Here is a 13683-nt window from a genome sequence, read left to right as displayed (position 1 = left end):
AGATTGGCAGGTAAAACAGTAAATGAGCAGTGGAGGCTTTCAAAGAGGAGATAGTTCAGATACAGATTAGACATATTCCCAATAGGGGGAAAAGAAGGGCATCCAAAGCTAGAGCTCTCTGGATGACTAAAGATAGAGAGATTAAAAGGAAACAGAAGCTTATGATAAATGTTGGGCTCATAATTCAGTAGAGAACCAAACTGAATACAAAAAGTACAGGGAAGAACTGTAACGTGAAATAAAAGTGGCAAAAGGATGAATGAGAATGGATTAGTGGGTAACATAAAAGGGAGCCCAAAGGTCTTTTATAAATATATAAATACTTAAAGGTAGAAAAGAAAGAATAGGGTCAATAGGAAGCAAAAAAGGTTAGCTTCTTGTGGAGGCAAAGGGCCTGGTTGAGGTACTGATGCTAAATGAGCACTTTGCATCTGTCTCCACTAAAGCATAGCATACTGCCAATGTCACAGTAAAGGAGATGATAGTAGAGAAATTGTACATGACAAAAATAGATAAAGACTGGGTCCTTAATAGGCTGGTGGTGCTCAAGAAGTCTGTATGAGATGTGTCCTAGATTGGTGAAATATAGATTGGTGGAAATTGTGGAGGCTCTGGCCACAATCTTCCAATCCTTCTTAGATAAGGGAATGGTGTCTGGGGACTGGGGGATTGCAGATGTTACACCCTTGTTCACAAAAGTGGAGAAGGATAAATCCAGCAACTACAGGCTAATCAGCCAAATGTCAGCGGTGGGGAAACATTGAGAGCCATTAATCCAGGACACAGTTAACTTGCACTTAGGAAAATATTGTCATAAATAACAGCAAGTATCGATTTGTTAAAGGAAATCATGTATGACTAGATTGAGTTCTTTGACGAGGTAACAGAGAAAGTGGACAAGGGTAGTGTAGTTGATATTCTCTATATGGATTATCAAAGGATGCATGATAATGTACCATGTAATTGACTTGATAGTAAATACCATCATTGAAGTCCATGAGATTAAAGGAAATGTGGCCATGTAAATATGAGATTGGCTAAGAGATAGAATGCAGAGAGGAGTGTTGAACAGTAGTTTTTCAGATTGGGTGGAAGTGTGCAGTGGTGTCCCCCAGAGGTCGGAATTATGGCTTGTGAAGATATATATTAATGACTAAGACTTGGGTATACAGGACATAATTTCAAAGTTAGTAGGTGACCTGAAACTTTGGAAATGTAGTATACAGTAAGGAGGATAGTAACAAACTTCATTGAGAAGGACCTAGATGGACAAGTGAAATGGGGAGTAAACAAGGAGTGTAAAGTGATTCATTTTGTTCGGAAGCATGAGGAGAGACAATATGAATTAAATGGTACAATTTTAAAGAATTGCAGGATCAGGGAAAGCTGAGGGTATATGTAAACACACCTTTGATTGTGGTAGGACCAGTTGAGAAGGCTGTTAAAAAATGCTTACAGAATTCTTGGCTTTATAAATAGAGGCATAGGCCAGCATCTCCCCCCCGTTGGGGTTGTGCGGGAACGGGCACGGGCGGGCGGGTTCCCGATTGGTGCACCCGGTCAGGAGTGCATCGCCATTTTACGTGGGTGGGCTAATTAAGGCCTGCCCAGTGTGATGTCCCCTTGGAAGTGCTGAGCGCTTCCTGTGCGGTGGCGGGGGGGGGTGGGGGGGGGGGGATTCCCTGAGCTGGGAGTGAGCTCTTTCGTGCATGAGCGTGAAAGAGCACACAGATCTCCCTGAGGCAAAGTGCCGCCTCAGGGAGATCAGTTGACATTATAAAGATTTTTTGAAGGTTAGAAAAAAATTTCCTGACATGTCCTCACATGTGACACTGTCACATGAGCTGGGACATGTCCATTACTTTTATTTAAAAATATTCTGAAAATTTTAAATCCCTCATGAAACCTCGTCCCACCCGTGGATGAGGCTTCATGCTTTTTTGGAAGGCCGCCTGGGCTCTTCACCTGCCTGCCAACCTTAAAGTTGGACGAGCAGGTCTATTAATCATTTAAATTACTTTTTTAATGGCCTTAATAGGCCGTTGACAGGTCGGCAGGAGCGCAGCCGACTTGGCTGCGCACCCGCTGAACTGAAAATCTAAATGACGCGGGGAGATGTCGGGATGCATGCCCGACAACACCCCGCATCATTTTACGCGTCGCCGAGCAGGCCCCACCCCCACTCGCCGACCAGAAAAAGCTGCCCATAGAGTAAAAAGCAAGGATGCTATGTTAAATAACACTAGTTAGACCCGAGTTGATGTATTGTGGCCAATTCAAGGCACAAAATTTTAGGAACAATGCCCCAGTCTTAGAGAGTGTGCAGAGAAAAAATTTGCTAGAATGATACCAGGAAGAGACTTGAGAAACTGATGTTCATCAAGCAGAGAAGGTTAAGAGAAAATTTGATAGAGGTGTTTGACACTTTGAAGGGTTTTGATAAAGTAAATAAGGAAAATGTATTTCCAGTGGCAGAAGAATCAGTAACCAAAGGGTATCGGTTGAAAGTAATTGGCAAAAGAACCAGAGACAGAATTAGGAAATTAATAAATATACTGAGTGAGTTATTATGATCTGGAATGCATTTCCTGAAGGGGTGAGGGAAGCAGATTCAATAATAACTTTCCAAAAGAAATTGGATAAATTGTTGAAAAGAAAAAAAGTGCTGTGCTATGGCAAAAGAGCAGGAGAATGGGACCAATTGGATAGCTCATTCAAAGAACCAACACAGGCAGGATGGGCCAAATGGACTCCATCTATTTTGAATCATTCTAGGATTCTATATTTTGCATTTAAAGCGGCAGTACAGTTTTTCTGCTTCAAATCTTCCTGTCTTAGATGTCAGTGTACAAAAGTTTTTCTTGGACACACGATGATCTCTTTTTATTGAAAAGCATAGAGCAAATGTTTCCTTGCTTTTGGAAGGGAAGAGTCAGGATGTGTGCTATTTCCATCAAGATGTTATAACAAACAAGTGATATGGTAATGCATTTGATGTGATTTGTATTATTTCATATGGTACTTGCAAATAAAAAAAGGATTGCCAAACCTTTTCATGATGATCATTTCCTATTAAAAAATATGAGGCTCAAATTCATTGTCCCTTCTGGCATATATGCCTGGTATAACTCCAGCAGGAGTGCAGAGGAAAGCTGCAAAATAAGTTGCAGACAAATGGACAGAGAGTGATGGACCCTAATATTAATGGAGAGGTGGGGAGAGAACAGGGGGTAGCTTTGCAGTCAGAAAACCCAGAAGAATGGGTGTCCGTCAAGTCTGATTGAATTTAATGGCAGGACCTAATTACCATTTTTGAACTCATCTCACTGTTGCAGGCAAACAGATTAAGGGACTGACTGAGAGATCTGGCAAGTCTGGTGGAGGACCCACAGGGCTTGGAAGGAGATCATGAGCTATGGAAAATATTACGTGGGGTGGTTAAGAGGTTTGTTTGATGGGCTGGGGTGGGGGAAGCACTCCTACTCCACCTGGCCCTCAAGCAGTGCTGAAAAAGCACATACCAATTGAATGCAGCAGTCTATACCTCCCTTTAGCTGCTGGGTTTTCTAAAGTCCGGGAACGCTTGCCAGTCAGCATTAAAGCTGAAACTGAGAAAGAAATCTGAGGCACACGGCCTCATTAAAATATTTAAATGTTTGGGAGTGAGGTGGTTGACTGCCCTCAGTCCTCCCACTGTTAAAATCAGAAGTGGGCAGCTCAAGGTCATGTTTGGATTTGAGATTTTTGACACTTTTCACTTCTTTACATTTTTACTTCTCACCTGACCTGGGGGTTAAGATTCCACCCAGACAGCGAGGGACAACGGAATCTTTCATTCCATCTGTCTGTGCAGGATTCAAACATGAATTCAAGAGAAGAAATATCTAGACTGTGAAATTAGGTTCTGCAGCGTCATTGGTGCTGGCACTACGGGAGCCCTGAGCTGAAAAGAAATGGATAAAATTCTTCCAGGCACTTTCCACAAACTTTGAAAAATTGCTGCAGTGCATCTTTTGGATGGTATAGATTGCAGGTGTGCGAGTGGTGAAGAGTGAATCCTTAAGGTGGTGGATGGGGTGCCAATCAAGTGGCTTCTTTGCCCTGGATGGTGTTGAGCTTCTTGAGTGTAGCTGGATCTACAAGTGGAGAGTATTCCATCACATGCCTAACTTGTGCTTTGTAGGTGATGGATAGACTTTGGGGAGTCAGGAGATGAGGTACTTGCTGCAGAATTCCCAGCTGCTGACTTGTTCTTGTAGTCACAGTATTTATATGGCTAGTCCAGGTAAGTTTCTGGTCAATGGTAACCCCCAGGTAATTCATGGTGGTGGATTCAATGATGCTAATCCTATTAATATCCTAGTATTGTAGATTGTACACAGCTTGTCACACTCTGGGTCCTAAACTCCTGCATGAATGGATGGAGCAGTGAGGAAAAAGAGAATAAAACAGGCACAGAGAAAGTCAGAGAAGGAACCTGGTATACAAGAAAAAATCAATAAGGATCAAAAATGTGCAGTGAGGGCACACTGTTAGATACTGTGTCCTAAATAGTCATTAAGATGGAGAGGGTTTCTGGCTTAGCGAAAATGGCATTTTCACTGGGGCAGGGAGGGGGATGGGGGCAAGTTTTATTTTTCACATCTGTGGCTCACAGAGTAAAAGTGCAGCTGCCTTCACACAGATCCAATTTTCGTAACTGGGATGCCCAAAACACAACTTGCAGGCATTAGACCTTTCAGGAGAACATCTAAAGCTGCCAGAGTTCTTTGGTGAGGTAGAGTACCCTTTTGGAGAGGTAGGGTTCCCTTTTGGATAGGTCCAAGGACACCTTTTGGAGAGGTAAGGTGCCCTTTAGGAGTATTCAATGTCGACATGAAGGTATGTAAAAGGTGGATGAACTTATTGGAACTGTTAAACCTATTGGAACTGTCAACCGTAAAATGACTGTCAAGTTGTCCATAAGACCATAAGACATAGGAGCAGAAATTAGGCCATTCGGCCCATCGAGTCTGCTCCGCCATTCAATCATGGCTGATAAGTTTTTCAACCCCATTCTCCCGCCTTCTCGCCATAACCTTTGTTCCCCATACCAATCAAGAACCTATCTATCTCGGTCTTAAATATACTCAATGACCTGGCCTCCACAGCCTTCTGTGGCAATGAATTCCATAGATTCACCACTCTCTGGCTAAAGAAGTTTCTCCTCATCTCTGTTCTAAAAGGTCTTCCCGTTACTCTGAGGCTGTGCCCTCAGGTCCTAGTCTCTCCTACTAATGGAAACATCTTCCCCACGTCCACTCTATCCAGGCCTTTCAGTATTCTGTAAGTTTCAATCAGATCCCCCCTCATCCTTCTAAATCCATCGAGTATAGACCCAGAGTCCTCAAACGTTCCTCATATGTTAAGCCTTTCATTCCTGGGATCGTTCTTGTGAACCTCCTCTGGACCCTCTCCTGGGCCAGCACATCCTTCCTGAGATACGGGACCCAAAATTGCTCACAATATTCTAAATGTGGTCTGACCAAAGCCTTATAAAGCCTCAGCAGCACATCCCTGCTTTTATATTCTAGTCCTCTCGAAATAAATGCCAACATTGCATTTGCCTTCCTGACTACCAGCTCAACCTGCAAGTTAACCTTAAGAGAATCCTGGACTAGGACTCCCAAGTCCCTTTGCACTCCAGATTTCTGAATTCTCTCCCCATTTAGAAAATAGTCTATGCCTCTATTCTTCCTACCAAAGTGCATGACCTCACACTTCCCCACGTTGTATTCCATCTGCCACTTCTTTGCCCATTCTCCTAACCTGTCCAAATCCTTCTGCAGACTGCTCGCCTCCTCAATACTACATGTCCCTCCACCTATCTTTGTATCATCTGCAAACTTAGCCAGGATGCCCTCAGTTCCTTGATCTAGATCATTAAAGTATAAAGTGAAAAGTTGTGGTCCCAACACTGACCCCTGCAGAACTCCACTAGTCACTGGCCGCCATCCTGAGAAGGACCCCCTTATCCCCACTCTCTGCCTCCTGCCAGACAGCCAATCTTCTATCCATGCTAGTACCTTGCCTCTAACACCACGGGCTCTTATCTTACTGAGCAGCCTCCTGTGCGGCACCTTGTCAAAGGCCTTCTGGAAGTCCAAGTAGATAACATCCATTGGCTCTCCTTTGTCTAACCTACTCGTTACCTCCTCAAAGAATTCTAACAGATTTGTCAGGCATGACCTCCCCTTGATGAAATCATGCTGATTTTGCCCTATTTTATCATGCATTTCCAAGTATTCTGAAGTCTCATCCTTAATAATGGACTCTAATCTTACCAACAACCGAGGTCAGGCTAATCGGCCAGTAATTTCCTGTTTTTTGCCTCACTCCCTTCTTAAACAGGGGGGTTACATTAGCGATTTTCCAGTCCTCTGGGACCCTCCCTGACTCCAGTGATTCCTGAAAGATCACCATTAACGCCTCCACTATCTCTTCAGCTATCTCCTTCAGAACTCTGGGGTGTAATCCATCTGGCCCAGGTGATTTATCCACCTTCAGACCTTTCAGTTTTCCTAGCATCTTCTCCTTGGTAATGGCCACCATACTCACCTCTGCCCCCCCGACTCTCTTGAACTTTGGGGATGTTACTTGTGTCTTCCACCGTGAAGACTGACGCAAAGTACCTATTGAGTTCCTCCGCCATTTCTTTGTTCCCCACTACTACTTCTCCAGCGTCATTTTCCAGCGGCCCAATCTCCACTTTTGCCTCTCTCTTACCCTTTATATACCTAAAAAAACTCTTGCAACCTTCTTTTATATTACTGGCTAGTTTATCCTCATATTTAATCTTCTCCCTCCTTATTTCTTTTTTAGTCGTCCTCTGTTGGTCTTTGTAGGCTTCCTAATCCCCTGGTTTCCCACTGCTCTTCGCCACATTGTATGCTTTCTCTTCAGTTTTTATGCTGTCCCTGACTTCCCTTGTCAGCCATGGTTGCCTCATCCTCCCCTTAGAATGCTTCTTCTTCCTAGGGATGAATTTTTGCTGTGTCTCTCAAGTTACTCCCAGAAACTCCTGTCATTGCTGTTCCACTGTCTTTCCTGCTAGGCTCATCTCCCAGTCAATTCTGGACAGCTCCTCCCTCATGCCTCTGTAGTTGCCTTTATTCAATTGTAATACCGTTACATCTGATTCCAGGTTTATCCTTTCAAATTGCAGGGTAAATTCTATCATATTATGGTCACTTCCTCCTAAGGGTTCCTTCACCTTAAGCTCCCTTATCAAATCTGCCTCATTACACATCACTAAATCTAGAATTGCCTGATCCCTAGTGGGCTCCACCACAAGCTGCTCCATAAAGCCAAGGGAACTGTCAAGCTGTTAAGGCATTTAAATCTCTTTTAAAAACATGCTGCAGTGTTAAAAATGTGCTTGCTATTTCAATTTATCTGTTAAAATAAGCCTGAGGGCTATCATTATAGCAATTTGTGCTGCATAACTGATTTCACACACTATCATTATCACAGTGGAGTGCCTGTCAGTTCACATTTTGATTGACAGCTCCAAGTGGTTATAAAGACTTCGATATGGGGCTATGATTAAAAATGCTTGTTTTTATAAGGAATTAAGCACTTGAATGAAATGTTTATTTTTATTTGGGATTACGTAGTTGGGAAGGAATGTAAAGGTAGTGAATGGGATTTTATGAATGAGAGTGTTTATTTTTTATAAAAATAAAGTCTGCAAAAGACACTTAGAACTTTATTTCAATCATCTTAGCATGGGTCATGAGGTCAGCCCATGGTGGATACTGGTGAGTTGGCATGGAGGATGTAAGGGCAAAGGGTGCTGGGTGGTGGAAGGGGGGCATTGATTGGCATGAGGTGGCACTATATTGGTATAGGGTCTATAAAGGGTTTTGGAGGTGTGTAGAGGGGCACAGTTTGGAACATGGGCTATAAAGAGTGACAGGAGGTGAATAGAGGGGTATAGGTTGTTATGGAGACTATAAGGGGCCATGGGGGTGGGTGGGGCAAAAGGTGGCATGAGCTAACAAGGACTAGGCATGGGAAGTGCCTCCAGTGGAAGGAAAGTTAGACCATTGGGACATTTTCTCCTGATTCGGGCTGGTGGAGCTGAAAATTTTCCTGACTCTGTGCCCGCCTCAACTTGGGGGTGAAAATTCAGGGATGGGTGTATGTGTGTGCGTGGGGGTGTGTGTGTGTGTGTGTGTGTGTGCGTGTGGTGGGAATTTCACACCTCCCAGGATCGTGCTGGTAGGGTGGGAGAGGGAGGGGGGGGGTGCAAAGTTGGGTAGGTGTCAGTCACCATATCTACCCTTGGGCCAATTGAAGTCCTTAATTGGTGAGGCCACCAGGCAGCCTGACTCTGGGCTTGGAGGAGGAGGTTCCCTTCTGCTGAAGCACCCTGTGCTCAACGGAAGGGCCCCACTTGTGGAAAGGGGTTCCTCTACTTAAGCACCACCCCCAGGCCTCCCGATTGCTGCACCACCCCACCCCCTCTCACCGGGGCCTGACTGACTGACCCTGGCGTGGCCACTTCACTTACCTTCCAGTCTGTCCTCTCACAATGTTTAAAATTCAGGTATCTGCTGAAAATTTGTTCTTGTTGGCACTGCTGGGACTGGAGAGCTGCCGGCTATTTCATTGGATGGTAGCTCTTGGAGGTGGGACATTCTGCCTCATGGGGGCGGAAGCCACAATCTCAGTTCGCTGCCTCTGTGTAAAATCCAGGTGTGTGTGTGTATCACATGTATATATGTATCACAACATCTTGCAAAAGCCATATACTTCATTTTTAATCAAATACTTCTCCTTTTCCATAAGATTTCTCCTAGCATTAAATCAAAGAAGCCAGAGTCCATTTAAAAATTCCCCTTCCCCATAAAACTTCAATTTTGAAATTGAGTCAAATAGTAAATTCAAGTCAAACTGAAAGTAAATATCTAGGATTCTGTAGCTTAAATGGAGCTGGAACTTGGAAAGTATTATTGATACATAATGAGAGATAGTGCTGTGCAGCTCCTTACCCCATCCCTTTTTTCTTCCTGTGAAGGTTCCATCAGTTTGGGATAGTGGTTGTCCCCTTTGAAGCTCTCTCCAGTTTCACTGAAACCAGATTCTTTATTCCCATGGTGCCGCTCTGCAATGCCAGTACAAACAACCGTCAACAGCTGTAGAGCACTTTAAAGAGTTTGGAAAAACAACAAGAAGTATATCCTCTTCCTCTTAAAGTGGTATTTCAGCACCTTATTGCTAAATATGACATTTAGATATTGTTTAGCAAACTAAGTCAGTCATGACACTGTCAAATTGTAAAGGCAAACAGATGTCTGTGTTCTCTTAGACACACTATCGCATTGATAAATAATTGGACTAATTTCATTTATAAAATATTTGCAAACAAAAGCAAAGAATATGAACAATAAATATCTACAGAGTAACCAATAATATAGTCTGTAATTCAAATACATATAAATCATGAAAAAAAAATTAAAGCTCATTGATTTTTTTGCTACACTAGAGCCAAGTTGTTCACCAATTAACTATCAATGTGACTTCCTAAATATGCTTAAGCTGAATTGCTTCTACAATATACAGTGTAAACTTTATATCTGCTTGCTTTCCCAGTTGTTCACCAGAATTATTATTTTTATAAAAAGCCTTGTTTGAGATATCAGCTCATTACACAGTCCAGTAACACTAATCTCCTCCAGATTGACATAACTCTACAAGGGGTAGGTTTTGACTAAATATAAAGTTTGTGGAAATAAAAATAAAGAGAGAGGCGTAAAACAGGCTGCCGAACCATTATCATCCATTTTCACTATTGCATAAGTAAAAATCTACCCTTTATCTCACAGCCCAAAAAAGATTAAATCCACATTATGTTACGTATTATGTTATTTGCATTATACTTGTCTTTGTCCCTTTTTCTCTATCTAAAACCAAAATCTGGCAACTCCTCATTACCCACCAAATAATATACGTTACACACCGAGCTTGAAGCAATAAACGTAAAGTTAAGCCAAATCATAGCCCTTCGTAATATATTTTGGAAAGATTTAAATGTAAACTTGAAAGTTTATTTTGTGTGGTAACACTAGGTACTTTAAAGGGACTGATTTCAAATCCCATTGTCAAGTCAACTACAATTATGGTAGTCTTTGCTGGACAAATTTTGTTAAACCTTCTTACCAGGCTACCAGTGAAGTGCACCATCCCTGGAGGAGGTAATGGAAAAGAAGAAAGCAAAATAAACCAATGTTGTGGCACAGAATCTCAAGACAATTGCAGCCCAGCACTTATTACTGATATTCAGGAATCTGTGACCATTGTTAATTGGTCTCCACTGTTCTGGTTGGAGGATGATGCACTCCCTCAACGGAACTTGACTAGACTACACTGAAAATTCAACAAACTAAAAAGCAGTGAAAATTTTATGTGAGCGTGAAGGTCTTTTGAATTCTATCATTAAAGACACAGAATGTGGTAATCCAAATGCGCACAAGGATTGCTGCAGTAGTTTTTAATTATAACTTAACTGTTTAGACTAGTTTAATAATTTGGAAAGAGACTGTGAAGTGCTTCAGAAGGCCCCATTTAGGACTGTGTTGAAACCAAATTTCCCTAGGGAGTTGAGTGGAGAGCTATCTCTGGACTCCAAAAGCTTATTTACCAAACAACCTAAACAGTACACCAGTTCTCAAGACCTATAACTATCAGCGGATTCCCACAACCCACATTCAATCAATAGCCATTACTGTGAGAAATATCTTGTTTGGGGAGCTTGGATCTAACTGCAGAGCTTTGATATCAAAGCACTAAAAACCAAATAACTACATCTGCCACTGTGCTGCTGAAGGGCAGCATTCTGCAAGTTCTTTTGCAACTAATTTGCAACTTGTTGAATCACTGACCTCCTCTATCTAAAGTAGAGAGGCTGGGTTTGATTTTCCATTAAATCTTATATTTACTGAAGCATGTTGCTTCAGCAGAGTCCACCTTATCAGGAGGTGAACTGAACAGTGCATGTTTCCTCTCTAAAGCCTGAAAAGCCAGCGGGCTGGGAGATTGACAGATAAGTGAAGTGTGTACACCTCACACACAGAGACTCTTAGTACTAGGCCTGCAAGGTTTTAATCACAAAAGTGGTGATGATAGGCCTGGGAAGGCTCACCTTTCACATACTGATTCAAACAAACAGAAAATAATGCCTACAGAGCTATCCAAGTCATTTCCTGCTATATTTCCCTGCTGCTGCAGGCATTCATTATTGTGGGATCCTATATTCAAAAAGTCAAGGTGGACAATTAAATTTACTTTTGACCAGAAATAGCTGGTAACAGGGAGGAAAACAAACACATTAATGCAAATATCGAATGAACAATTAATTACTATTTGCAGGTTTGCTGATTCAACTCCATATTGATTTTGCAACTTTTATATGTCATAGACCAATAAATAAAAATCAACTTTGATTGACAATCCTCATGCACAATCACTCAAGTCCTGGGAATTTGCTTTGTAACATCATTCTGTGTGTACTGGTATTACAGCTGTCACGCTCCCCTGCTGTTTTAAGATTGTTCAGTTTCTTTTCAAAACCTGAAATATTTAGTTGAGTATATATGACTGTGGAAACATCTGGAGCATATTGGAATGTTCTTCTTTTCTACTGTGACTCAAAATCCTGTGAAGTGTCAGTGCAAAAGGCAACTTGATTTTTTTTTTACCATTTAGATGCTGTAATGGGTTTACCTGATAGTATGGTGACCAGTCAAGATTCAGCCAGGCAATTATTCAATTGTTGTAATATCAGGTTAAAGATCGAAGCCATGAACAACCATGTTATGAATTTACCCACAACTCGTATCAATATTGCTTTGTAAGTAGGAGCTGAGATTTGAGCAGGAAAAGCCAAATGCTCCACCAGTCCTCCAAGGTGGAAGTGTAGAATCCACAATGTGCTTCAATTCCATTAAAAAGATCTTCCTGAGGCAGATTTGACTAGCTAACTACACTGTATTTGAATGTACAAGCTGCCGGACAGATAAGTGCTCAATCACTTGAAGTTGCATTGGGTTAATGTTTTGACTCTTTAGGCTGGATTTTGCTGTGGCCTTTGGGACCTTGACACTGGGACCAAATGGGGGTCCCAAGTCTGACCTTTCTGGCAATGGGACTGGCCTCCCAATCTTCCTCCTAATTGGCTGATGTTACAGGCTTTACCAGAGGACTGGCAGCTCCGGAGCTTTGGCAGCCCCACCAGGAGAGGTGGGTGCTGTGAAGGCAGGCTGGGGACCACAAGGGTGCCTCAACATGGAGGCATCTTCAGAGACATTCAGATAAGTAAAAAATGATCAGGCTTCAAAGCCATTTGGCCCCTCTGAGGAGACAGGAAACCTCTAAGGCTGTTCGTTTGGGCAGTGGCTGTGGCTTTTCCTGGCCAGGGCCCAATCAAGAGGCATGGAATCTTTGGCTCCAATCACCCCCTGGGCCTGCCACAGGGGGCTGCCTCCATTGAGCTGGCAGCCTGTGAACACAATGGGGTCCATTCCACCATCAGCAAAATTCTGGCAAGGCCACAAATTTGCTGCTAATTGGGGCATTAAACATGTAAATATATTGCCCGCCTCTGTGGAGTTGGCAGCCACTTCCCATCGCACCTCTGGGAAAGCTCCTCGCCAGCTGGAATGCTTCAGGGAGCCATCCTGACACTGCTCCCCCTATTTTCTCAGCCCACCGCCAAGCCCACTGCCATGGAGCTGAGAGAATTCAGCCACTTGATATTACAGGTGATGACTAGAAAAAGTGACTATAAATGTTACAGTACTTTCTTCACCAGGAACAAAATCTCAACTGACTGGCACTGAAAACATGATGGGAAGAATGAAAACTGGAATATATCATCACTGGGAAACATGAGTTTGCTTTATGGGTCTGAAATTCCCTGCAAAATACACTTGCCTTTAAGGGCAATTTTAAGTTGGAACTAGGGACAGATTTTAAAAACTTTTTGTACTCATTCATTTCGGCTGTTGAATACCTAAGCAAGCGTGCTGTGATGTATGCCAATGTGAGTATTCGAGAATATCCATCCTTTGCTGCTATTATCAGTGAGATTAGGCTGTTATGGACCTATTGTATATTATTGTTATTTTTAGTTCATTTTGGCTGAGTATTTACATAATTTTTAATGGAGATTAAACAGAACTACGGGAGATGTGGCCTATGAATGGCCCAGTTGGTTCGATCATATGGACATATTTCAATAACGTGTACCAACTCATAGCACAAATACAGTAGCATTAGTAGCTGAAGTGTATCAACAAGATGGGCTTCAGTAGAAGAACTCTGTAACTGTAATTGTCAGAAAATGTGTAACAATGAAATGACTCCTTTGACAAATGCAAACATTCAAAGCACTTATACTTTAACATTAAAGTTGCTCTGTAAATAGAAACTTAAATTGTGAGCATTATGTTTTCTAATGTTAGTCTGTGGAGGCTTGTATGGCAAACCAGTAAGCACCTATTGCTTATTGGCTGTACTGAAGAGAATTGTAAAAGAGAATGGTGCAACCACAAACATTAGTAAGTATAAGTTAAGTATATTTACAAATAGGAAGCAACATATGTCATTGCAAAATTGGTTAGGATTACTGTTTATTTGAAT

General features: G+C 42.3%; 2 protein-coding genes across 3 annotated transcripts in view; one reads left to right on the top strand and one right to left on the bottom strand.

Annotated features, from left to right (window-relative positions):
• The window catches only part of LOC144694533 (uncharacterized), a 237279-nt gene that overhangs the window by 17790 nt on the left and 205806 nt on the right, over nt 1-13683 (bottom strand). For both annotated transcript variants that reach the window (XM_078565098.1, XM_078565091.1), the window contains one exon: nt 9036-9148. In XM_078565098.1, the coding sequence (XP_078421224.1) occupies nt 9036-9148 (113 nt within the window). The remainder of the gene's footprint in view (nt 1-9035; nt 9149-13683) is intronic.
• The window catches only part of arb2a (ARB2 cotranscriptional regulator A), a 918141-nt gene that overhangs the window by 762799 nt on the left and 141659 nt on the right, over nt 1-13683 (top strand). The gene's annotated exons all lie outside the window — the stretch shown is intronic.

The sequence above is a fragment of the Cetorhinus maximus genome, chromosome 2, assembly GCF_964194155.1.
Source record: "Cetorhinus maximus chromosome 2, sCetMax3.hap1.1, whole genome shotgun sequence".
Taxonomy (NCBI): Eukaryota; Metazoa; Chordata; class Chondrichthyes; order Lamniformes; family Cetorhinidae; genus Cetorhinus; species Cetorhinus maximus.
This window is presented reverse-complemented; position numbering and strand designations above follow the sequence as displayed.